The following is a 27,057-nucleotide window of genomic DNA, read 5'->3' as shown; positions in this document are numbered from 1 at the left end:
TTCCATAAAAGCCAGCTAGATATTGCAGCCCACATTTCAGGATAGTTAATATAGAACTTAAAGTATTTCATTGATAAATGCAGTATAACTTCTCATTTGTCTGATTGTACATGATGTAGAGTTAAACAGGTCATGTAATTATATATGTACAGGGTAATAATGTTTGATTCATTCTACTATCATTCCTACTCCAATATCCCCCCCTAATTTGACGACACCCTCCCCCCGTTGGCTTCCGCATATCAGAGAAAACATTTGGCCTTTGGTTCTTTGGGATTGGCTTATTTTGCTTAGCATAATGTTCTCCATTTCCATCCATTTACCGGCTAATTTCATTCTTCTTTAAGGCTGAGTAATGTTCCATTGCATGTATATACTACAGTTTTTTTAAATCCATTCATCTATTGAAGGGCATCTAGGTTGATTCCATAATTTGACTATTGTGAATTGAGCTGCTATAAACATTGATGTGGCTGTGTCACTGTAGTATGCTGATTGTATGTCCTGTGGGTATAAACCTAGGAGTGGGATGACTGGATCAAGTGATGGTTCCATTCCAAGTTTAAAATATTCAAGTCATGGGTGCGGTGGTGTGTACTTATAGTCCCAGCTACACAGGAAGCTGATGCAGGAGGATTGCTTGTGTCCAGGAGTTCAAGGCCAGGCTGGGCAACATAGCAAGATCCTATCTCAGAAAAAGAAAGAAAGAGAAAAGAAAAGGAAAAGATTCAAAAATAGTAGTCTAGCCAGGTATGGTGACACATTGCCATCCTTTTTTGTTTTTTATTTTGAGACAAGGTCTTGCTAAGTTGTTTAGGGCCTCGGTGAGTTACTGAGCCTGGCCTTGAAGCTGTGATCCTCCTGCCTCAGCCTCCCAAGTCACTGGGATTACAGGCATGTGCCTCCTGCCTCTCAATATTGTTACATTGGGGACTCAGGCTTCAGTCAGAGTTTTGTTGAAGACAAACCATCTTTAAACTCTTGTAAGGTTTTTCTGTAGAGAAATAAATGTGGGTTTGCTTGTTTTCTGATTTTGCTAGTATGGATTAAAACTCACTAAAATGGACCGGGGATGTAGCTTGCCTAGCATGCATGAAATTCTGGATTCAATCCCCAGTACTGGGAGAAAAAAAGAAACCTTACTAAGAGATTATGATTATAATTATATTTTTGGTACTGGGGATTGAGCCCAGGGTTTCAAGCATGCAAGGCAAGTACTCCATGATTGACCCATATCCCCAGCCCTAAGAGATTGTTGATGGCTAATCAAGAAGGAGTTAGGTCTCGTATCTAGGCTAGGCAACTCACTATTTGACTTTATTATTTTAATTGTATTAAAAATGAAGTCGGGGCTGGGGATGTGGCTCAAGCGGTAGCGCGCTCGTCTGGCATGCGTGTGGCCCGGGTTCGATCCTCAGCACCACATACAAAGATGTTGTGTCTGCCAAAAATGAAAAAATAAATATTAAATTCTCTTTCTCTCTCTTAAAAAAAATGAATTCAGTTTAGAGGATAAAGTAAAATCATCCAAATGTGATATTCAGTCTTGAAGAATTTCAGATATTTTAATTTGTGTCGAAAGCAAATTGAAGAAGGTAATAAGATTTTTAGTTAAATCTTTTGAGAATAGGTCTATAAAATTTTAGAATTGGTTGGGATATAAATTCTACTCACCCATTTTGGCTTATCTCCCACAAAAATCTCCAGAATTATTAAAAATATTGATATATCTTTTTTTTTAAAGAGAGAGAGAATTTTTTAATATTTATTTTTTAGTTCTCCGCAGACACATCTTTCTCTCTTTGTGGTGCTGAGGATTGAACCTGGGCTGCACGCATGCCAGGCGAGCGAGCTACCGTTTGAGCCACATCCCCAGCCCTTGATATATCTTTTGATTAAATATTATAGATGAAATGTCTGGGTTCCCAATCTTTTAAAATTATTGCATTGTATTTATACATAATAATGGGGTTCATTTTGAACACAAAGTAAATATTCAGTTAGAGAATACTAGTATGTGAAATATACTAGTGCTATACTAGTATTTGAAAACCCATCTCTGGACCACCTCAAGCACATGCTGAACTGCTAATGATTTCTTTTAACACATATTGTTCAAAACTGGACTAATGGCTCTGCTCTGCCTTGCCCTTCCTTTCTTTCCCTTTTACCTTTTTGAGAGTCTGCTGTAAAATGAGTGTATAGTAGTTGGAGAGACTAATGCATCATTGGACCCTACCTTTTTATGGCGTCCTTAAAGTTTGTGATAGGAGATACCAAGATATACACAAATAACTAATATAGAATGAAAATGATCAAATGATAATTGCCATTAAAAAAGTGTTTTTAAAAAGTAGAAGTGTGAGTTTGGAAAAGAGTAAATGCAAGGAGTCGTTGATGAAAAATAGTGGTTAAGCTGAACCTTGAGGAATGAATAGGATTTAACCTAATATACCAGTGTAGTGGATGTTTGGAATATTAATGGTTAAGTGGTGGGTTTAGATGGGGAGAGTGCATACATTCTTGCAAAAATGAGATGAAATGAGTATGCTGTAGCCATGTGTGTTAGCTTCATTAAAAGGCTGCTGTGCTGGCAAACTGGCCTGTATTGCTGCTCACAGGGATTATAGCTGATTGCACATGGAATGCAGTGGAATATTCCTGCTATCAGATCTTTTATGAAAAAGTAGAAAAGTATAAAGAGTGCTTTAGGGAATGCAAAATCTGAAAACTGAGTAGCAGCCATTTTACTTAAGCACTTTCTGATTTTGAAGGAAATATTTTCCATGGCCTAGATAAATGTTACTGCCTTGACATTTTAGAGTCCTGAGTGCATACAAATGTCTTTGTTCAATGATATCATTATATTCCAAGTTTCTCCCACTTAGGAGGCATTTTTTATTTTATTTATTTATTTTTAATATTTTTTTATTAGTTTCTCAAGACATTACAATGATTTTGACATCATACATTTGATTCAAATGGGGTACGTAATCTCATTTTTCTATGTGTACAGATTGCAGGATCACATTGGTTATACAGCAGGAGGCATTTTTTATTGTCTAATTTGTAAAAAGGAAAATGGGGGAGTTAATGATTTAACTGCTCACGTTTATGTGTAAATCTGGAGATAGTGAACCTTCATAAATTGAGAGAAACAGGAGGTATATATAAAGCTGGTGTTTCACTTATGATGTGAGATATATACTCCATTGGGTGATTGAGTTGCAGTATTTTGTTTTATTCTTCCTTTGCCCAGGGTCTTCCACTGAGCTATATTCCCTGCCTTTTTTAGTTTTTTTTTTTTTTTTTTTTTTTTTTTTAAAGACAGGGGCTTACTAAATTGCCAGGACTGACCTATACTTTGGAATCCTCTTGCCTCAACCTCCTGAGTAGCTGGAATTACAGACACACTCTGCCATGCCTGGCAAGCCCTTTTTATTTTATTTTGAGACAGGGTCTCCCTAAGTTGCTCAGCCTGGTCTTGAACTTTCAGTCTTCCTCTTTCAGCCTCCCCAGTAGCTAGGATTTAGGCCAACCTGGCAATCTCAGTTAATCTTGCAAATAAAGATGTTGTATACATATGCCTGCTCATAGTAGGGAATAGGGCATATCATATACAAGGCATGTAAGTCCTTGCTTATAGTATGCTCATTTCAAAACCTTTTAGCCAGGTGTTTGCTCTTTTCCTTTCCAAAGTGGGGAATCTTTAATTTTTTGTATGTTTTTTCCACTTTTTAAATTGGTGAATTATAATTTCATGTAATGATGGGATTCATTATTACTTACATGTATACAATGTAACAGCATAATTTGACCAATGTTATTTCCCAGTATTTTGCTCCCCTCATCCCTCCCCTGGACTCTTCCCTCTACTCTACTGATCTCTCTTCTGTTTTCATGATATTCCCTCCATCCCCATACCTTTATTCTCCTTTTTCTTATTTAGCTTCCACCTATGAGAGAAAATATTTGACCCTTGACTTTTGGGAGTTTGGCTTATTTTGCTTAGTAGTATTCTCATGTTTTATTCATTTTCTTGCAAATGACATAATTTCATTTGACTTCTTTTTTAAAAATATTTATTTTTTTAAATACCTTTATTTATTTATTTTTATGTGGTGCTGAGGATCGAACCCAGGGCCTCACACATGCTAGACGAGCACTCTACCTCTGAGCTACAACCCCAGCCCTTATTTGACTTCTTTATGGCTGAATTAATCTTCTTTGGGTATATGTACCACATTTTCTTTATCTGTTCATCCACTGATGAACACCTAGGCTGGTTGGTTCCACAGTTTGGCTCTTGTGAATTGTGCTGCTATAAACATGGAGTAGCATAATTGGATCACATTGGTGGTTCCATTCCTAGTCTTTTGAGGAAACTTCATACTGGAATCTTTACTTTTATAGTCAAATGTTCATTGATTAAATGATTCTCATTTACTGGAATAAAAGAAGGTAAGCAACAAGAATATAAAGAGGTTTATAGGGGCTGGGGTTGTGGCTCAGAGGTACAGCGCTTACCTAGCACATGTGAGGCACTAGGTTTGATCCTCAGCACCACATAAAAATGAAATAAAGATTTTTTTTTTTAAAAGAAGAGGTTTATAGGGCATAGGGAGAGAGTTTAGTAAACTATCGAAATCAGATTGGCTACCAGTGGCAGTAAACTTTTTAAAAATTCTGAAATGCAACACTTTTCTTGTGGTTAGGACTTGCAGCTATAGCAACAAGGGAGTGTGTGTGTGTGTGTGTGTGTGTGTGTTTGGAGATGGTGAGTAAAAATAAAGGTGCCTCTGAAATGATGCTACATTTACTCAACTGGAGTTGGTTAAAAGCAGTTAAAACAGGTCAACAAAGGGGAAAGTCTAGGACCTGAGCCTGATTATCCATGGCTTTCTTTTCCTTCAGGGATATTGACTAATTAATAGCACATTTCCTCTGCAGTGTCAGAGTTGGGGAAGACATGATCCTTGAGGCTACCTTTCTTTGTCAGACATGTCTGTTGGCCACTGATTTGGCTGGGGACCATTGTCACCCTGATCCTTCTGCCCCCTTTCAGTTTTTAAATTACCATTTCCCTTCCCTTCCCTCATAATTTAACACATACTTTGTTATTTCTTCTACATCCAACACAGTTTTATTTAGTAGTTCATGACTTCTCATGTGGCGGATTGCTAAGTTGACATTCTGAAATGTATCTCTATATTTATAATGTTGTTTATTCTGCTTAGATAAAGTTTATGGTCATAAAGAGGATATTAGATTGTGCCATTTGTAGATATCGGGTGTATTTTTTTGTTGTATACATTTAAAAACACTATTGCATTTGATTACTTAGACATATCATAGAAAGGCATTTTGTTTGTAGTGAAAGGAAAATTGTTTTGGTATGTTATACACATATCTTCTAAATTTATCTGCTTCTGATCTTCTTGGTTTTGGAAATGAAGATAACTTTGACATTTGTCAATAAAGTATTGATTGGTTATATGAATACAATTTAATGGCATATTGGTGTTGAAATCATTTTTTTCTTCTTGGCATATCTTGCAGTTTTTCTCAAGTTCTTGCTGTAGAATTTGTATTTATAGCAGTGCCTTGGGAGCAACTGAGGATTGCGTGTTTTGGTTGCTTCAGTGAACAAAAGAGGATTCTTTTGACTTAAGTATGGTTTTGCAGCAGTAATTGCTCTCTGTGACTTTCATTGTTTTCTTTACATTAGGAAAATACTGGGAGTTATTGTTCAGGGAAAAGTATTATTCTGTAATTATCTTGGGTATTTATCTGTTTTCCAGCAAATTAGAATAAGTAGCATGCTTATTTCTTATTTAACAGCTCTTTAATCTGGCTATCAGGGTCCTCCTCTTCTCTGCAGTACTTCAGTCATGTCCTCTTGGACTAAGTGCTGATAAGCAGTTTTCACTTGACAAAATGTGTCTCATAAGAAAGACAGCAGCCTGAAGGGGAAAAGAAATAATTCTGAGGTTGTGTTTGATGTCTCTTTTACCTTCCTAAAATAAGTGTTCAGTAAATTGAATTTGCTTTACCTTTCTCTTATCATTTGCTATATATAATTTTTCTTCTGAATTAGTAACAACTTCTTTCAAATATCTACTGAACAATTTTTTTTTTTTTCTACTCACTTGACCACTGAGCCACATCCTTCTTTTGTGTTTTATTTAGAGAAGGGTCTCACTAAGTTGCACCTTGCTGTTGCTGAGGCTGGCTTTGAACTCGCAACCTTCCTGTCTCAGCCTGCAGAGCCAGCTGCAGGAATTATAGGTGTGCTCCACCGTGCCTGGCTTTGAACAATATTTTTAAAAATGTCTTTAAAATAGATCAAAATGAGGCTTAGAGTCTCAGGAAACTTTTGTTTGAGGAATGCCAGTTTTTTTTTTCTTTTGTAGCAAATAATAGCATATTACTGTTCTTCCAAGACATTGACTGCTTCTCTAACTCTTGTCAAGGAGTTGTCTTCTGATGTTTTACCTAGTGTCAACTTTACTCCATCAGTATCACAGCTTAACACTGTTAATTAAAAAAAATACAAAAGGTAGATAATTTGTTAGCTCTCATAGCGCAGGTTCTACCTGTTGTCTTTGTCCCTTGTTTTAGAACACTTTACTGACATATTTAGTATATCCATTAATGAGATAAACCTATTAGCTCTAGAATGTAAAAATACCATGTTAAAGTCTTTTGTTCTGAAAACAAAAGTAATTGAAAAATTGGAAAATAAAAAAAAATAAAGAAAAATCATTTCTAATCTTACCACTCAGAGACATTACTGTTAACATCTCGATGTGTCTGCTGCTCTTTTCCTTTATTATACCTGTACACATAATAAATTTTTTGCATACGCATGTGCGCGCGTGTGCGCGCGCACACACACACACACACACACACACACTCTCTACTTTTTAGCTTGCTTCTTCTCATCTGCTGTTTTCAGTGTAACTATTTTTCTACATGACTTAGTGACTATATAAAATTCTATAATATGGTCTTTTTTTTGGGTAGGGTTCCTTCTAATTCATGTAACACCTCCATAACTTTTTCTTTTTTGGCACTGGCTATTAAACCCAGGGGCGCTCTACCACTGATCTATACTTCCTAGCCCCCCCCCCCCTAAAAATAATAATTCTATTTATTTATTTATTTGTTTATTTATTTATTTATTTATTTATTTATTTATATGAGGTGCTGAGGATCCAGTCCAGTGCCCCACACATGCTAGATAAGCACTCTGCCACTAAGCTACAGCCCAGCCCCCCTTTTCTTAAATATGCTTAAAAATAAGATTTCAGGGCTGGGGTGTACCCATATTTTATTTAATTCATCATGTGTTTTCAGGTACTAGAGCTTTAAATTCTTATTAAATGGAGATGTTAGGTTAGGGTGTGTAGCTCAGCATTAGAGTGCATGTTTAGCAGGTGCAACAAACTGGGTTCAATTTCCAGCACACACACACACACAAAAGAAAGTGTTGCATGGTTATTGTAAGGATCAAATGAAATAATATGGTATTTCAAAATATTTTGTCATTAATTTTAATTCGTCACTAAATTACTTTCAGTGAGAAAATATAAGGGCAAAAATTATTGAAGCCATCACAAAGTTGGAGGGGGCTTTTTTTTTGTTGTGTAGTTGGAATTGCTTTTTATTATATTATATAATTTAAACTTCCTTAACTACTTAAATAAATTGTTGTCACATCAAATCATCTAAGAGAGACAATGGGAAAATTTTTTTAATAGGAAATCTAGTCTTCTTTCTTTGTTGCTTTTCATCTTACTCTCTAGTCATTTGAGGTCGCTTTGATGAATATCCAAACTGAACTTTAAGTTGCTTTTATATGTGCTTTTGTTGGTTTCTCATGTCCAGAGGTTGGTTCATCCCTTTCCTTTCCTTCCCTTCCTTCCTTCCTTCCTTCCTTCCTTCCTCCTGTTCTTCCTTCTTTGCAACTCTCAAGAGATGCTTTGGAGTTCATTTTTAAAAGTTCATGCCAGTAACATGGTGCTGATTGCTTTTGGTAGTTGCCCAGTGAAATGTGAAGCCTTGTAATGGGAGCCAACAGTCTGGAGAGCGGTTAGTTTTAAAGGAACCACTACTTCTAGTCCTGTTAGGCACAGTGGGCATTCATAGATTTAATTTTTGCTCTTTCAAGGAATGGGTATTGTAATAGGCTAAGACTATTTTTAATTGTATTGTTGGATGAAGTCTTACAAGTGGTAGGAATAAGAAATATGAAATTATACTTTCAAATGTCTATGGGAAATTAGGTTTTTGATGTTTAGCATACAGGCCACCAAACTTTCAGAGTTTTTAGACTTATCTTAGATATACATAGTAATGGAAGTAGTGTGATGACTGTTAGTAACGCACTGAGGATGGGCATCCAAATGAAGGAGGGGTGGGAGGGGAAAGGTAGGAAATGTCTGAGAGGCCTTTGTTTTTGAGAACAGGGAACTGAAGGGCCAGAATTAGCAGAAGCTGCACAATGAGGAAATGATTTAACTACATGTATTGTTTCCCCAGACATTGTTCTGGTCTGATACCAGAGTTCCTTTCATTGTGAATAAACTTGAGGAGGCAAAATGGGTGAAAGGAAAAACAAAAACCTTTACTTTTTAAACTGCCTTTTGTTGAGGAAAAATACCATGATTAGTAATTAACAACAATAAACATTTAAGCTGTGCCAGGCACACTTAGGCACCACCACAATAATCTTCCTATATTCACAGAAGGTGGCACTGAGGCCTGGGGGTGCTAGCCCACTTGCCTAGGCTCTCACAAATCTGGGAATTGGGAGAACCAGAAAATGTACTTGGCTGCCTGCTCCTCATTTTTTTCTTTTGTCACCTCTTTTTTTTTTTAATGCATTTTGTTTTTTTATTATTATGTGGTGCTGAGGATTGAACCCAGGGCCTTGCACATGCTAGGCGAGTGCTCTACCACTGAGCCCCAGCCCCAGCCCCAGCCCCTTCTGTCACCTCTTAAGATAGTTTTTCCACTTTTCTGTGCAGCAATCCTGAATGTCTTTGTCTAATTTGAATTTTACTGTTTAGGTTAATATTTATCTTGGTGTCTCTTCTTGAAAGAGTAAAGTCATGAAAAAAGGGAGGGGATCATAATTACCAGCATAGAAATCTTTGGGTCACTTGGATTCAGTGCTCCAAACCTTTCAGATTGTTTCTCTTTAAAATTATTAAATTTGTTTAGGAAGAGCAGAACTGTTATGTGAGAGTTTCAAGAATATTATATCTAGTTTATTTTATGTAATAGTGATCACATAATGGCACTAAGGAATTGCAGGTTTTTTTTTTTCCCTCATGTTGCATATTTATTTATTTATTTATTTGGTGCCAGGGATTAAACCTAGGGGCACTTAGCTAGATCCCTAGCCTTCCCCCCCATTTTTAAAATTTTTACTTTGAGACTCTTTTGGGGGGTGAATATCAGGGATTGAACTCAGGGGAACTCATCCACTGAGCCACATTCCCAGCCCTACTTCATATTTTATTTAGAGACAGGGTCTTGCTTAATGCCTTGCTTTTGCTGAGCCTGGCTTTGAACTCGGGATCCTCCTGCCTCAGCTTCCTGATCCGCTGGGATACACGTATGTGCCACCATGCCCAGCATTTTGAGACTTAAAAAAAAAAAAAAAAAAGAAAAAAGAAAAAACTTTTAGTTGTAGATGGACACAATACCTTTATTTTATTTATTTTTATGTGGTGCTGAGGAGTGAACCCAGTGTCTAAGATGTGCTAGGCAAGAGCTTACCACTGAGCTACATACAACTCCAGCCCCTTGAGACAGTTTGACCTAGTTGCTTAGGGCCTTGCTACTTTGCTGAGGCTGGCTTTGAGCTTGTGATCCTCCTGCCTCAGCCTCCCAAGTTTCTGGGATTACAGGTGTGTGCCGTTGCACCTGGATATATATTTATTTTCTTGAACTCTGGGATTCAGATTATGATGAACACATATGGTACATTTATGCCTGTTTTGTAAGATTAGAATCTAAGTTTGTTATTTTAAAATGATGAAGGAGCTTTATGATAGGTCTTTTGCTCAAACTTGCTTTATGACAATATGCTTTGTGTAAACATTTTACTATATTTCCAGAATATATTGCTGTGAGAAGGGGAAGGGGCTGTCTATGGGTTTTGCTTTTATGGTTTTAAAATATAATTGGCACATACAGTATTTTTATTGTATACCATTTTTTTGTATATATATTTTAGTTGTAGATGGACATAATGTGCTTATTTTATTTATTTATTTTTATGTGGTGCTGAGGATCGAACCCAGGGCCTTGCACGTGTGAGGCAAGCACTCTACCACTGAGCCATAACCCCAGCCCCCCCATTTATTTTATTTATTTATTTTTTTATTTGGTGCTGAGGATCGAACCCAGTGCCTCATGCAGGCTATGAAAGTGCTCTTCTACCGAGCTACAACCTCAGCCCTAATTGTATACCATTTAAAAAAATTTTTTTTCCTTTTAGTATTTTTTTAGTTGTCAATAGACTTTTATTTATTTATATGTGGTGCTGAGAATCGAACCCAGGGCCTCACACATGTTAGGCAAGTGCTCTACCTCTTAGCTACAACCCCAGCCTATATACTATTTTTTCTTAATTTTTGTTATTTGAGGATTTTGGAAGAGGAAGGTTGTACTGAAGATACCACTGGAATTTTTAACAAGCCGGGAACATGCTTTGTGAGAAAAGTTAATATAAAGTTACAGTGTTGCTATACTGATATGTTAATTATAGCCACAGACAAAATCTTAGTAGTTTGCTAGCAACAGTATAATTACTACATTAGAGACTTTGAGATATTAGATAAACACATTTATCCTGCAGGATAAAAAGGCTTTTAAGTACAAATGTTGTTTTGACTGCCTTATTTTCTAGGGCTCAGTGATGAAAACATCATTTCTGCATAAAGATGGCAAGATAATAAAATTGGAAAAAAGACAAGGAGAAAAAAGGGTTAAATTGAGACATTTAACAGACTTTATATGGCTAGTAATTTTGACTTGGAGTGGCTCCAAGAAAGAGAACGTGGTCAGCTGTGGTTCATAAATAACATTTTGTGATCACTGTTTTGAAGATGTTTCTCATGGATAAGGGTAAAGACAGCCTTGATAGTAAGGACACTATCCTGAGTGTCCTTGGCTTTCCTGAGGTAACCAGTGTTGGCTATAGCATGAGGACAAAATTTGAAGACAGAGTGAAGGTATGAGGGTTCTATGGAGAGGATGAATGAGGGGTCATCCTTTTGGACTTGAGGGGAAAACATTCAGGTCTTACATGTTGTGGCTGCCTTTCAGATTCATGAAGGAAAACAGCTTTGAAAGCAGACAAGATTTGGATGGTTACTGGATCCAGGACCCAAAGGAGCAGGTTAGCAGAGCAAGGGATTGGAAAATCACAAGACAGTCTGAGCAAAGACTCATTCCCTGGGGAGTCCTGAAGTTGGTTTTAATGAAGATCATTGTAGTAATGGTAGGAAACATAGTTTGCCTGCCTTCTGAATCATTTTCATATCCTGGCTGCCATACCTGGTGCCCTCCCTATTGCCTTCCTCTAGGCCACTCTCAGTTCTTCACCCAAACAGTCCTTTGTCCTTATTTCTCTATCTCCAGAGAAGACAGACCCTGCAGGTGATTTCATCCAGTCCCAAGCCTTTAAATGCCATTGGAACAATGACTCCCAGGTTAATTTCTTCTGCCTGTATCTTTCTGTAGGACTCTTCCTAGAGTTGTCCACCCAATGCCAGCTTAACTCTACTTGAAAGTCTTAAGAAGTGTCTCAAACCCAACATGTCCTAAACATAACTGTGGTTTCCCCCTTTCTCACCCAACCGAAGTGGCTGCTCTTTCATTACCCATTCTTTTAGTTGCACAGATCAAAAATACTCATTCTTGCCTTTTCCCTTTTTCTCACAGATTCCATCAGTAAGTCCTGTTGTCTTTGCCTTCATAATATATCCTCAATCACTTTTTACCATTTTTACTTTAACCCAAAATCAGTATTACAATAGCTTCTTGTCTCTGCTTTCTACCCATGTCCCCATGTAGTAGCCAGACATATTTTAGAGGTATAAATCAGATATGCTGCCCCTCTGCTTAAAATTCTTCATTAGCTTCTTATTATTTTTAGAGTAAAACTAAAAATCCTTGCCTTGGTCATAAGCCTTCACTGGATTTGGCTTCTTAATTTGATGAGTTAACATCTCTCATCATTTACAGTGTGGTTGTGTTCATTAGCTTTTTGTGACTGTGACAAAAGTTTAGATAAAATCGACTGAAAGGGAGGAAGGATTTATTTTGGCTCATGGTTTCAGTCTATTGTTGGGCTTGTGATGAGGTAGAACATCATGGCAGCCAGGAAGCAGAAGATGGGCACTGTAATACCCAGAGTCTCACACACAAAAATCTAAGTATAATATTTCTTTATAAACTTCTATTAAATGATGTACTAATATGTAGGCACTGATGTTGGTCCTTTATTCCAAATCCAGTGTTCTATTACAAGATAGAATAATACTGTCGTCCTCCACCCTTTTGTTGTTGTTTTTTTGTTTTTCATACTAGGGATTGAATCCAGTGGCACTTAATTACCAAGCCCAAAATCCCCAGCCCTTTTCATTTTAATTTTGAGACAAGGTCTAAGTTAGCTTAGAGCCTCGCTAAGTTGTTGAGTCTGGCTTCAAACCTGTGCTTTTTTTGCCTCAGCCTCTTGAGCTGCTCCTCTTCCTTTTTTAAAAAATATTTTCCTTTAGTTGTAGTCAGACAAAATACCTTTATTTTATTTATTTATTTTTTTATGTGGTGCTGAGGACTAAACCCAGCACCCCGCATATGCTAGGTGAGCGCTCCACCGCTGAGCCACAACCCCAGGCCTTCCCCTTCCCTTTTAGGTCAGAATCTTCCAATTTCTTTATTGGGCTAGAGATAGGGAGGTAGACCTCAACCATTATTAATTCAGAAAGAAAAATACTGCTGGGTATGATGGCGTACACCTGTGATTCTAGCTACTTTAAAATCTGAGGCAGGAGGATCACAAGTTTGTAGCTAGCCTGGGCAACTTAGCAAGACCCTGTCTCAAAATAAAAAATGAAAAGGGCTGGGGATATAGCTCAGGTAAAGAGCCCCTAGGTTCAGTCCTCAGTATTGGTCGGTGGGGAAGAACAAGAAACATTGTTTGGCATATTTAAAAACACTAACTCATTGTCCATGGAAATAACCGTGGCCTTTAAGGGCTTTTTTTAGAGGGTTTAATGAGTGTAAATGCTGTTATTGAGATTTTATCCCTGTAAAAATTTTTTTCGTTTCTAAGTTCTATTGTTTAAAATTTTTTTATTAGGACAAATGTATTCAAGTTATTTTATTCTTTATAATTATATGATGTATACATAATTATAAAGAATAAAATAACTCTACAGGTACTGATTTTAAGATGTAAAAATCACCAGTGCCTTCTGAAAGAGGTAATAGCGATATTGAATTTCTATATTGTTCTAAAGTGTCTTACATTTCTCATTTGGAAATTGAATTCTTTTTAAATATTGTGGGTAAATTTAATGTTGTTTGCCAAATATAAAGAGGCTTTTTTTTCTTTGCATTTCTGGGGATGGGACCCAGGGCCTTGCACTTGCCATGAAAATACTCTACCACAAAGCTCCATCTTCAGACTTATAAAGAGCTTTTTTTTAAAAAAAAACCTTTATTTTATGTATTTATTTTTATGTAGTGCTGAGGATCAAATCAAGGGCCTCATAAGTACTAGGCAAGTGCTCTACTGCTTGAGCCACAACCCTAGACCCTAAAGAACTTTTCTTTAAAAAACTGTGTATTTGGGGCTGGGATGTGGCTCAAGCGGTAGCGTGCTTGCCTGGCATGCGTGCGGCCCGGATTCGATCCTCAGCACCACATACAAAGATGTTGTGTCTGCCGATAACTAAAAAATAAATATTAAAATTCTTAAAAAAAAACTGTATATTTATGTTAAAAGGTGTTCATTGTTGGTAGGTATAGATTTAAAAAAAATATTTTTAGATGGGCACAATACCTTTATTTATTTATTTTTAAGAGAGAGAGAGAGAGCCAGAATTTTTTTTAATATATATATATTTTTTTTTTTTAGTTTTTGGCAGACACAACATCATTGTTTGTATGTGGTGCTGAGGATCGAACCTGGGCCGCACGCATGCCAGGCGGTGTGCTACCGCTTGAGCCACATCCCCAGCCCACCTTTATTTATTTTTACGTGGTGCTAAGGACCAAATCCAATGCCTCACGCTTGCTAGGCAAATGCTCTCCACTGAGCCACAACAACAGTCCATTGTAGATTGGTTTTGAAGATATAAATAAGGAAAAATAACTGGTATCAGAATTTTTACAGATCTGGGAGAAGGGAATCCTGAGAAGGAGGGAAGGATCATATGTACCTTGAAAAAATTAACTCGTGGTGTACTTTTCTTTTTTTCTAGAAAAAAGACAATGATGGGATAGGATGTGAGAATTGGTTCTTTCTCAAAAGTTGGTAGCTAAAAGAATGTATGAAATGTGACTTTAAAAAAATTTGCAGAGATTGGAAATGTTTTGTTTTAGAGTGGTAAAGATGCTTCAGAGGGAGTACCCTGCATCTCATCAGATTTCTTTTTTTTTTTTTTTTTTTTTTGCACAGGGGATTGAAACCAGGGGTGCTTAACCACTGAGCCACATCCCCAGCCTGTTTTTTATTTTATTTTTTTAAATTTTGAGAGAGGGTCTTGCTAAGTTGCTATGGCTGGCTTTGAACTTGTGGACCTCCTGCCTCAGCCTCTTGGGCCATGGGGATTACAGGTGTGTGCCACCCTACCTGGCTTTAATGGAGTTCTTATTGCCAAGTCACTGAAATCCAGAATCTGGATCATGCAGTGGGATGCTAATTTCCATTTTGTTGGTAGAGTTTGAATGGTATATGATCCTTGTAATTCCCAGTTTTAAATGGATAGGGAGTTTTAAATAAGGGTGGTGGTTTAATTTTGAAATGGTTTAATTATGCATATACACAAAATGCCTTACTGTCCTTTGTCTTGGCATCGCTCACAGACATAGAGAGTAGGCATTTAAATGATGGTCTTTGGCTAAAAGTGTGAGCTCTGGAGCCTGTTTCATCTATACAATGAGAATGTGAAATCATTTGCCTCTTGAGCAGTTGGGAGAATTAAAGAGATAAACAAAAAATACTTCTGTCTATGAGTAACTGCTCTTTATATGTTGGCAGTTATTTAAATCTTGTATATAGTACCTTTTGGTTAGAAGTACATTTCCTTGGGGCTGGGGTTGTGGCTCAGTGGTAGAGCACTCGCCTAACATACGCAGGGCCCTGGGTTTGATCCTTAGCACCACATAAAAATAAATGAATGGAATAAAGGAATTGTGTCCAACTACAACTAAAAATTAAATATTTTTAAAAGAAGTCCACTTCCTTGCTTAGATTACCATTTGTGTTTTGAGAGATGTTCTTTCTAGAACTGTGTCCCCTTGTCACATGATTATGTGCAGTGTGAGCCTTATTAATACTCTGTCAGCATTTGAGGTTGGAACGTAAGTGTGTGGCTGTACCCAGTGGAATCCAGAGAGAGAGAGAGAGAGACAGAGAGAGAGAGAGAGAGAGAGCGCGAGGGAGCTAAGCACCATAGCAACTGTTGCTATTTGTGTCCTGAGCAGCAGCTGCCTGAGACAGATTTATTTTTTAATCCTGATCTCACTGATAGTCTAGGATGTGGCCCTGTTTTAGAGAAGCAGATTTGTTGAGATGTCCAGTCTTCCAGATTTCATGACCACATGTTACAAGGATTCTGTTTCATGTGAAATATGAGGAGTCAGAAGCTTTGTATGAAAAAGGAAGATATTAAGCTTCACAGTCAGCCCCTGAAGTTTAGAGTGGATTAAATGACAAATCACTTTTAATATGGGCAGTGACTTCATGCTTTTAAGTCAAAAAGTAACTTAACATTCTACAGAAAATTTAGTAGTCTGCAATTCCACTGCATAAACACATATATGTGCATACTTCATATGTAATAACTTACATATTCATTATTGTCAACCAAGGATTTCAACTATGAATGCTTCATTTTCAAATGCTTTTCTGAAGTAGATAGTAAGATCTTTAAAAAGAGTTGGTTACAAATTGTGGTTGGATTAATGCAACATTTTTCTAATTATTTCTGATTTGTCGACATATTTCAAACTTTATGAGGTACCTTGAACTTGTAACATGATTCATTTCTAAATTTTGACTGCTACTTTCCTAGGGAGGATGATAAACATTCAATCACAGAATATTTTCTGAGAACTCACTGTGTATTTGCCTCTGTTCTGAATACTGGTAATACCCACTTAACTGTTGTTGGCCTGAGTTTTTTGAAGTTCCATATGTAAATTATGTCTTCAAAAATGTGATACATTTGGGGGCTGTGGTTGTGGCTCAGTGGTTGAGTACTTACCTTGCGTATGCAAGGCCCTGGGTTCGAGATCCTCAGCACCATATAAAAATTAAATAAATAAAATAAAGATATTATACCCAACTACAACTTAAAAAAAAAAAAAAAACACCATGATACTTTTATGTTTTGATTGCCCTATTTAAATTCATTGCTATGAATATACTGATTTCGATATTTTTGAACATATAGTATAATATGATTTTGAATTAATGAACTTGTTACTGAAAGACTTAATGGAAACATTTTCATCCTCTAGGTATTATTAACCCAAAGAACCCAAAGGAAGCACCAAAGTCCTTCAGCTTCGACTACTCCTATTGGTCTCACACCTCGGTGAGTTTCTTTCCTCCTCTTTACTTTCATGTTAGTGTTTTCCCTGGTGGAGCTGGTCTTATTCTTGGTTTGTAAGTGTGCTCAAGCATGACTTTTTTTGGGGGGTGGTGGTGGTGGTACTGGAATTGACCTCAGGGGCACTCAACCACTGAATGCGACATCCCTAGCCCTGTTTTGTATTTTGAGACAGGGTCTCACTGAGTTGCTTAGTGTCTCATTTTAGCTGCCTCAGTCTTCTGAGCTGCTGTGATTACAGGCATGTGCCCTACGCTCAGCCATGACTACATTTTTTTGATATAGTGAATATTATCTAAAGAATAAAACAAAGTATTTTATTTGATGGAAAGTTTATGTACCCCCATACATGTATATGTATATATATATGTATATGTGTGTGTGTGTGTGTGTATATATATATATATATATACACACACACACACACATACACACACACATACATATAAGCATTTAGTTTACACTAAATATGGAACCTAATTTACTCTGATTTAGATATTCCTTGAGGATTTATTTAGAAGTATTTTAGGATTTGCATTATGAATGTTACTGTACTTACAGATCTTAGGTAGTGCCAAACTGCTTAGTGTATTGCCAGTTCGTTTTTTTTTTTTTTTAAATTTTTTTAGTATTTTTTAGTTTTTGTAGTTGAACACAATACCTTTATTTTATTTATTTATTTTTATGTGGTGCTGAGGATCGAACCCAGGGTTTCACACGTGCTAGGGGAGCGTACTACTGCTGAGCCACAACCCCAGCCCCAGTGTATTGCTAGTTTTAAGTTAAAATTTTGAAGATGTATCTAGGAAGATTGGAATGACCTCAGTTAAATTGTTGTTCATTTGTTAGTTTGATTTGTGTTACTGGGAATAGATCCAGGGTTGCTCTACCACTGAGCTATATCCTCGGCCCTATCCTCAGTCTTTTTTTATTTTTATTTTTTAAATATTTTTTTAGTTGTAAATGGACACAATTTTATTTTTATGTGGTGCCGAGGATTGAACCCAGTGCTTCATACATGTGAGGTGAATACTCTACTTTGCCTACAACCCCAGCAACAGTGTCTTGCTAAGTTGCTGATGCTGGCCTCCAACTTGTGCTCCTCCTACCTCAGCTTCTAGAGTAGCTGTGGGCCACCACATTTGGCTTGTTTTTTCTTTTCTTTTCTTTTAATCACAGTAGATCGGTGTATTCTGAATGTTTGGAAAGAACCTGCAAATCCACAAGGAAAACAAGATATCATTAACATCTAGGAAAATGGAGAATAGGGGCCACCATGGCACCTTTACTCACTGTATGACCCTAGTGTTTGCTGGCTTTTAGGGATTGTTCTAAACTGGAGTTTGCTTTTGTACCATCCATCTCTGTTGTATGTTTTAGTTTTTGTTTGTCCTGTTTTACATTGAGGAGTAAGAGATGTTTTAAACTATCAACAAGGGATGGGATTGTGGCTCAGCAGTAGAGCGCTCCCCTAGCACGGGTGGGACCTGGGTTCGATCCTCAGCACCACATAAAAATAAAGACATTGTGTTGTGTCCATCTACACCTAAAAAATAGATAAATATTAAAAAAAAAAAGAACTATCAACGAAAGCTAATTGCTAAGGAATAGTCTGGAATGAATTGTAAGCATTCTTCACTGAAAGCTATGTTTATTGAAAAGAGCCTCATTAGCTAAGTGAGTTCAAAGAAGTATTTTTTTAATGTGGACCCGACCTTTGATCTTTTATTCCCATTTTCTACTTAAGAAAATCTTCTTGGAGTTCCTTATGAACAGAGTAGTATAAGGTTATGGAAAATGAAACATAATTATGCCAGATAAATTTCACCTTGAAGTTTTTGTGCATGGCTGACCTGGATGCCTCTTAATAGAGCTTAGTTGGGCGGGAAGGAGAAGAATGAGAATAACGAGAAAACCTTCATGTAGTGGGTAGTTAAAAATGTGTGGCATATTTTGGGTTTCTATTCTGATTCTAAACACTTATTTATTATGTAAGCAATCAAATAAATATGGATTATGAATAGAATGCCATTTATTTTTCTTTGTTTTTAATCTTTACAGCCTGAAGATCCCTGTTTTGCATCTCAAAATCGTGTGTACAATGACATCGGAAAGGAAATGCTCTTACATGCCTTTGAGGGTTATAATGTCTGTATTTTTGCCTATGGGCAGACTGGTGCTGGGAAATCTTATACAATGATGGGTAAACAAGAAGAAAGTCAGGCTGGCATCATTCCCCAGGTAAAAAATAAAACAGCAAAAAAACTTGCTTTAACAGATATTTTTATTTTGCAAATATTTATTCAAGGACTAGGATTTGCTAGGTAGAGCACTTGCCTAGCATGTGTGAGGCTCTGGTTAATTTTTTAATTAAAATATGTTTATATTAAGACATGTATTTAGGAATTGTCCTTCTTCGTATATAGTAGTCCCAGTCATGAAAAAGCGTGTTTTTTTAAAATATAATTATTATTTCAAAATTACCATTTGTTGTAAATTTCAAATTCCATTCAGACTTCTAGAGAATCACAAAGTGTAAATTGCTTTAAAGTATGATTGCCATTGTAGTATATGATTGCCTTATGCTAAAAGTATAGCAAATGAAAATTCGGTAGCATTTTTATTGTTTTTATTAAAATATCACATATTTTACAGAAGAAATACAGGGGATAGGATGAAGTTTAAAATTTTCCAGATCAAGAAAAATTTAATGTTTCCTGTCAAGAAATGTCACTTTGCAGTAGAGTAGCATCTCATATAAGGGTGAGGAGTCTTGATGTAGTAGTAAAGGGAAAGTTTTATAGGGGAAGGATTATTCTTAAAAATTCCTTATTTGAATAGTATACATTCTTCATCTGTGTCTATAAGTCTATATAGTCACTGATAATATAACAAATTGATGTATAGCATCAGCAATACATCAGTGCAAATATTGTCCTAGTAGTTTCATTGTTATAGTAATATTGACAGTAGAGTCACAAGTAATATGCAGAAGCAGATTCACATGTGTTTACCATGATGGTGATACAACTTCTGTAAAAAGCTGACATTCCCTTTCTCCCCCAAATGTGACTTTCTTCTTCAGAAAACAAAATCAAGGTTCAATTATTGAGGGAGAATATAGATATATAAGAAGAACGTATTCAAAGTTTTAAAAAATTTCATTCAAAATGTTAATCCTACCTTGAGGTTTATGATGTGGAGAGAGAAAGAGAAAGGGGGTCTTACTAATTCACTTAGCACTTGTGAAAAACAGTACTTCTCTGATTTGGGCAACTCATGTTTTCTCTTATTCTGCTTCCTTAGTTGTGTGAAGAGCTCTTTGAGAAGATCAATGACAATTGCAATGAAGAGATGTCTTATTCTGTAGAGGTGAGTGTAGCCGTGGTTGAAATCAGGGGCCTCTGTATTTGTGTTCCTCCAACATTACATTTACTTGTTTGTTCATTCATTCATTAACTGGTATTGAGGATTAATAAACCCAGGAGTACTTTACCACTGACTTACATCCCTAGCCCTTTTTAATTTTATTTTGAGTCAGGCTCTCTCTAGGTTATCCAGGCTTACCTGTAACTTGTGTTCCTCCAGTCTCAGCTTCTTGAGTAGCTGGGATTACAGTTGTGACAAGCACATCTGGGGTAGTCCCTGATTTGCATATGTGCTTTCTGAAGCTGCTGTTACACACACACACACACACACACACACACATACATTTTTGGTATTCATTTTCATAGTAACTGAAATTGAGGTGTTTTATTAAAGTGAGCCTGTTCTGAGAAATTAAGCTGCCTTTTAAGCAAACTATTTAATAACATTTATTTAGTATGTGTTGTGATTTTCTTTTTCTCTTTGTGGTGCTGAGGATTGAATTCATGGCCTCACACATGCTAGGAAAGTGCTCTACCACCAGGCTACATCCTGCTCTGTGTTGTAATTTTCTGTAGGACTTAATTCCTCATTATTCCACTTAGTGGCCTTGAGTTTTTCTTTAACCTATAAGGCATCGCATGAATTTCTGCCTTGTGACTATCATAGACCAAAAAGTGTATGTGCTCTAAGAATATTTTATGTTGAGATGAATTTTCTAAACAGCTTGGCTCATCCCATAACCATTCTTTTTTTAAATCAGGTGCTACAGTGTTTGAGCTTATAGATAATAAAAGAAGATGCCATTTCCTTTCAAATTAGAGTTCACAGACTTATTTTGAAGTACAAATTGGATCCCTGGTGGATACTATGTTTCCTTGTCACATTTTCTAACCCCCTTTCCTACTTCTTTCTCTGTTCTCTGCTTCAGCTATATTGGTGTTTTGCTGTTTCTAGAATATGCCAGGAGCAGTCCTTTCTCAGGGTTTTTATATTTACTCTTCCTTCCGCTGGAAAGGTTCTTCCCCTGGATTTCTTTTTCTCTCTCTCTTTAATAACTTAAAAAATAAATAAATAAATAAATAAATATATATATATATATATATATATATATATATATATATTTATTTGTTTGTTTGTTTATTTGTTTATTTTTTTTATAGTGCAGGGACCAAATGCAGGGCCTTACACATGCTAGGCAAGCTCTCCACCACTGAACCATGCTCTCTGCCCTTCCCCTAGATTTATTTTTCTAAGTTTCCCTCTTCTTTCATGTCCTTGCTCAAATCTTACCCTCTCAGCAAGACTGACCTTGACCACTGTATTTAACACTATAACTCTGCCCCAGCAATCCTAATCCCGCTTGTTCTGGTTTTCTTTTTCCTGCAGTATTCATCGTGTTCTAACATACTTCATAAACTATCTACTTATTGCATTTGTTGTTCCTCGTAGTCACCATTGCTAGAATTATAAAGTCACTAGGGCAGCATTTTTTTTTTTTTTGGACACAATAACTTTATTTTTATGTGGTGCTGAGGATTGAACCCAGGGCCTTGCACATGTGAGGCAAGCAATCCACTGCTGAGCCATAACCCCAGTCCCAAGGGCAGCATCTTTGTCTGTTTTATTTATTGATGTCTGTCAGGTGCCTAGACTATGTCTGGAAGATGGTCGGTGAATTGGATTTGCCAAGTGAGGTCTGTCATGGTTGGTTCATAAGTAAAATAAATAATAATGACTTTGGATGGATTCACATAGTAGAGAATAAGCAGTGGTGTACACTAATCTTCTCTCAAGATATTTGGGTTCACTTAGTCTCACATTTGAGTGAAAAAGACCAACTTTTTGATAGATATATGTATCTTCTGGGAGTTCAGGATTGTGTGAATTTAAGCAGGCAAACATGATTAAAACAAGTCATTTCACTTTCTAGTGTGAATTGCTGTCAGAAACAAAATTTGTTGTCCTATTGTTTTACTCCCATAATAGATGATTTACTTTCAGGATTCTTAATTTTTAACTGACTTTTAAAAACCAATATAAAAACACAGATCGAGACTGACAAAAGGAGAAAGGCAGTAGAAATGGAGATAAGGTTCCAGTGCAAATACTTGGAAAATGTGTCTGTAGAAATTTAAGTTGAAAAATGCAGTTTATATTGTATTCCTGTAGTGCAGTGATGCAGAAGGATCTCATTCCTGGGAAGCATCATAAAATGGCCTACCATGGTGAATGTATCCCAGATCAGAGACTTATGTGCTTAGAAGGCTGATTTTATAGATACATTGGGAACAAAACTATCCTTCAAAGTCAGACTCTTGAGTGAAGCTCATTTGGCTGATGTTAGGAAACCCAATATATTGGCTTTTATTATTCCATGAGGAATAACTAAGACCAGAACACTCACTTTGCAAGACCTAGTTTATTATCTTTCTGTGCACAAACCTCTTTTGGAATCCTGGTAGTGGTTTGGTAAGCATGAAATTGGAAGGGAATTGATTAGCTAAATTGTGTAATTGCCTCAGGTTAAGCCTAATTCATTCATCATCGTGGTAGGCATGGTCCTGCTGGTGACACAAGAATTTATGAAATATCTATTTTCTGAGGTTTCCTCCTCTTTTTAGGTCTCAATTAGGCCATATGAATTATCAGCCAGCCCTCAGTCCTTCTGGTATATATGTTGTCCGTAGTTCATAACAGTGTGGTCAGTCTTAAAGAATTAGTCACTGGTCTTTTGTCCTCCCTGCTCTGGAATATTAATATTGTTCCTTGGTTTTAACTCTGATAGAATTCTTTTTTTCCAACCCTTGGAGTGACTTCACTTTAAATTTCCATTACTGACAGTAGTATGTACATTTAAAATTGATAACTGATAAATTGCTACTAAAATATCTTTCCTGCCTAAGACAAGTAGCAACCATTATGTGCCAGAGATAAAACCTTCCTTCCCTGCAAAGTCAGAAGGTGGGTTCTAACCTACACAGGGTGCATACTACTAATAGAAAAAATGGCCTAGAAACTTTTTTTTTTTTAAGTTGTAGTTGGACACAATACCTTTATTTCACTTATTTATTTTTATGTGGGGCTGAGGATCGAACCCAGGGTCTCGCACGTGCGAGGTGAGCGCTCTACCACTAAGCCATAACCCCAGCCCCAAGGGCCTAGAACTTTGACATTTCACTTCGTAAATGTTGCTGATCCCTAATTGTAGAGCTTTTTAAAAACTTCTGTAAAAATCTTTTTGCTTTGAGCTGGGGCTGTAGCTTAGTGCTAGAGTGCTTGCCTAGCATGCGTGAGCCACTGGGTTTGATCCTCAGCACCACATAAAAGTAAACAAATAAAGGCATTCTGTCCATCTACAACTACAAAAAATAAAAATTAAAAACAATATTTTTGCTGTCTGTGGTTTCTTTTTCCAGGTCCTTTAATTCACTTTAATAATATGTTCCTAGGTGAGCTACATGGAAATTTACTGTGAAAGAGTACGAGATTTGCTGAATCCAAAAAACAAGGGTAATTTGCGTGTGCGTGAACACCCACTTCTTGGACCCTATGTGGAGGATCTGTCGAAACTGGCGGTCACTTCCTACACAGACATTGCTGACCTCATGGATGCTGGGAACAAAGCCAGGTATGGTGGAAAACTGGCTAATGACTGAGGCCTTTGGCACATTTTGGGGCTCTTTCTTCCTATTTATGACTATCCCATGATGATAGTGATAACAGTTGCTTCAGTTCACTTAGTCTCACATGCTGGAGAGTTGGGGGAGTCTGTCTTTCTTCTCATCAAAACAGTACACTACTGAAACAGAACTTTGGTTAAGTTTTACCCTTAAGTTTTAATCAAGCCGTGGTAAAGTGTTAGTCATCTTGTCTATGTGTATCGGTGGTAGTAATTGAGTCTGGAATAAATGAGCACCTAATAAAGAATAAAAATTTAATGCTCTGGTGGTTTCTAAAGGGATAGCTGGAGTATGAAAAATGATTCTGATGGGGCGCTTTTTGAGTTGGAGGGTATCTTGATGGGCTCACAAATAAGATAGTATTAAGAGCAATTGTGTAAGTGACAGTCTAACAGTTTAAGGCCATAACTTGTGATTGTTATGCTTATAATGTAGAGCCTGCTGCTCCACATGTAAGAATTCCATTGTCACGTGGTCACCATTGTGTTTATTTAGGACAGTGGCAGCTACCAACATGAATGAAACAAGTAGCCGTTCCCATGCTGTGTTCACCATTGTTTTCACCCAGAAGAAACATGACTCTGAGACCAACCTTTCCACTGAGAAGGTAGGAGAACATCGTCTCTAGGTTTGAGTTGCAGAGGTGGGAATTTTGAGAAATCCCTTTAATATCCTGTGTATTTTGTGAAAGGGAGGTAGATTGCTCTTTTACTTAACGGAGGGTACTTTATAGCCTGTACTTAACATTTTTCTTCCATCTTGTATCAGTTTCATCATGGGTTCTTAAAGGAAATCACAGAATAGAAAACAGAGTTAAGAAAAAACAGTCTTAAGACTTTGGGTCTCATAAACTACAAAGCGGATCCGTGGGGAGAAAATCCTTTTCTTCCTGATTGAACCATGATAATATTAATAATGTTACTACAGAATATTACTGTGGGATTAAATGGTGAAGAAAATGATTAGGCAAGCAGAATATGTTTTATTCCTGGAAAACAAATATAACTCCATGAGAACTCTGGTTTTCTTCAAATACCCGTTCTTGTTAATTTCTTACTTTGTATAGTGTTTAAATATTGCAATCCAGTTGCAGAGGTGCATACCTATTATCCTAGCAGCTCTGGAGATTGAGGCAGGAGGATTGCAAGTTCCAGGTCAGTCCCAGCACTGTAGCGAGCCCCTTCAATTTATGGAGACTCTTTCTCAAAATAAAAAATAAAAGGGGCTGGGAATGTAGCTCAGTGTTAAAACACTGCTGGGTTCAATCCCCAATATCAAAACCAAAATTTATAGATTTTGAAATCAAACTTCTTGCTTTGAATTCTGACTGCTACTTTTCAGATATATTAACCTGGGCAAATTATTTAACCTCTTTGTGCCTCATTTTCTTCACCTATAAACCCTTATAGAGTTGTTAAAAAGGATCAAATATTAATATAGATTAAGTACATATAATAGTGTCTAGTACAGAGTAGCTACTTAATAAATGTTAATTTTATAGTACTTAGGATGAACCCAGAGGTGCCTCACCACTGAGCTATGTTACCAGTCAGGCCCTACCTCCCCCTTCCCCGATAGTTTTTTTCTTTTTTTTTTTTTTTAAATTTTTATTTTGAGACAGGTCTCACTAAGTTACTGAAGCTGGCCTTGAACTTGCAGTTTTTTTTGCCTCAGCCTCCCAAGTAAATGTTAATTTTGTTGCTATTACTGTTAATAATAATAAAAAGTTCAATTCTGCTCTGTGTGCATTCCTAAGTGGCATGCAATCTTAAATCTGAATTTAGATTTATTGTGCTAGCAGTTACACAGGATCCTTTGCTATATAAAATTAGTATATTGTGTGTGATATCATTGTCACTAAAAACTAGAATCACCTTTTTTCTTTTTCTTTTTTTTGAAAGAGAGAGAGACAGAGAGAGAGAGAGACAGAGAGAGAGAGAGAGAATTTTAATATTTATTTTTTTAGTTTTTCGGCGGACACAACATCTTTGTATGTGGTGCTGAGGATCGAACCCGGGCCGCACGCACGCCAAGCGAGTGCGCTACCGCTTGAGCCACATCCCCAGCCCACACCTTTTTTCTTGATGACATTTTATTTGCTTTCAGCTAAAAATCATTTTAAAAAATATACTAGTTATAGGTGATCAAATAACTTGCTTTGCCAGAGGTAATAATGTTGATGCTATTTGGTGGTTAGTGTTTTTCTGAATGGCACCAAGGGACATTCTATATGAAAATGTTTTGCCTTTTTCCCACAATGTTAAATCTGCAAAATAAATTATGTTAATCCGTAGCTGTAGTGCCCCCTCTCCCCTTTGGTGCTGGGGTTGAATCTAGTGCCTTGAGCATGCTTGGTAAATGCTCTATCACCGAGTTATACTCCCAGCCCAATATCTTTCTTGATAATCCATTTTGGACCTTTTGTCTAGAGTTTCTTGAAATATAATTTTTTAAAACAACTTTACAGAGATATACAATAAACTATAAATATTTAAAGTGTAAAATTTGAGCTATGTTTTGAAATATTTTTATAACTATGCAACCAGTTCCACAGTCCAGATTAAGAGAATTTCTGTTACCTAAAAAAGTTGCTTTAGGCCCCTTTGTAATACCTCTGTATACCTCTACTACCCCATTGCAGGCAATTCCTGATCTGCTGGTGTTTTTTTTTTTTTTGGCAGGGGGGCAGTGTGGAACTAGAACTGGGGATTGAACTCCAGGTGCTTTACCATTGAGCTATAGTCCCAGCTACTCTCTCCCCTTTTGAGCAGGGTCTTTCTAAGTTTCCCAGACTAGTCTTGAACTTGAAATCCTCATGGCTTAGCCTCCTAAGTTGCTGGGATCACAGGCCCACTCCATTGCATTGGGCTTCTGATCTGCTTTTGCCACTAGAGATTAGCTTGTTTCCTAGAATTTTATGTACATAGAATCATATAGCATGCTCTATTTTTTGCTGGGCTTCCTTGACTTAGTGTAATGATTTTATGACTCAACTATATTACAGAGTTTATCAGTAGTTTGTTCCTTTTCATTCTGACAAATATTACATTATATAGATACATCACAGTTTGTATATTGAGTCTTATGGTAGATGAGTATTTAGTTTCTTAAGAAACTGCCAAACTACTTTTCAAAGTGACTATAAC

The 27,057-nt window shown here is 36.7% G+C and overlaps 1 protein-coding gene across 9 annotated transcripts in view; it reads left to right on the top strand.

Annotated features, from left to right (window-relative positions):
- Positions 1-27,057, top strand: part of Kif1b (kinesin family member 1B) — a 148,738-nt gene that overhangs the window by 21,151 nt on the left and 100,530 nt on the right. For all 9 annotated transcript variants that reach the window (XM_046424841.2, XM_046424839.2, XM_046424837.2 and 6 more), the window contains exons 3-7: positions 16,771-16,847; positions 18,924-19,103; positions 20,169-20,234; positions 23,681-23,859; positions 24,407-24,518. In XM_046424841.2, coding sequence (XP_046280797.1) covers positions 16,771-16,847; positions 18,924-19,103; positions 20,169-20,234; positions 23,681-23,859; positions 24,407-24,518 — 614 coding nt within the window. The remainder of the gene's footprint in view (positions 1-16,770; positions 16,848-18,923; positions 19,104-20,168; positions 20,235-23,680; positions 23,860-24,406; positions 24,519-27,057) is intronic.

This window comes from Marmota monax, unplaced genomic scaffold (genome assembly GCF_021218885.2).
Source record: "Marmota monax isolate L192 unplaced genomic scaffold, Marmota_monax_Labrador192_F-V1.1 WCK01_AAM20220418_F8-fsc00080, whole genome shotgun sequence".
NCBI lineage: Eukaryota > Metazoa > Chordata > Mammalia > Rodentia > Sciuridae > Marmota > Marmota monax.
This window is presented reverse-complemented; position numbering and strand designations above follow the sequence as displayed.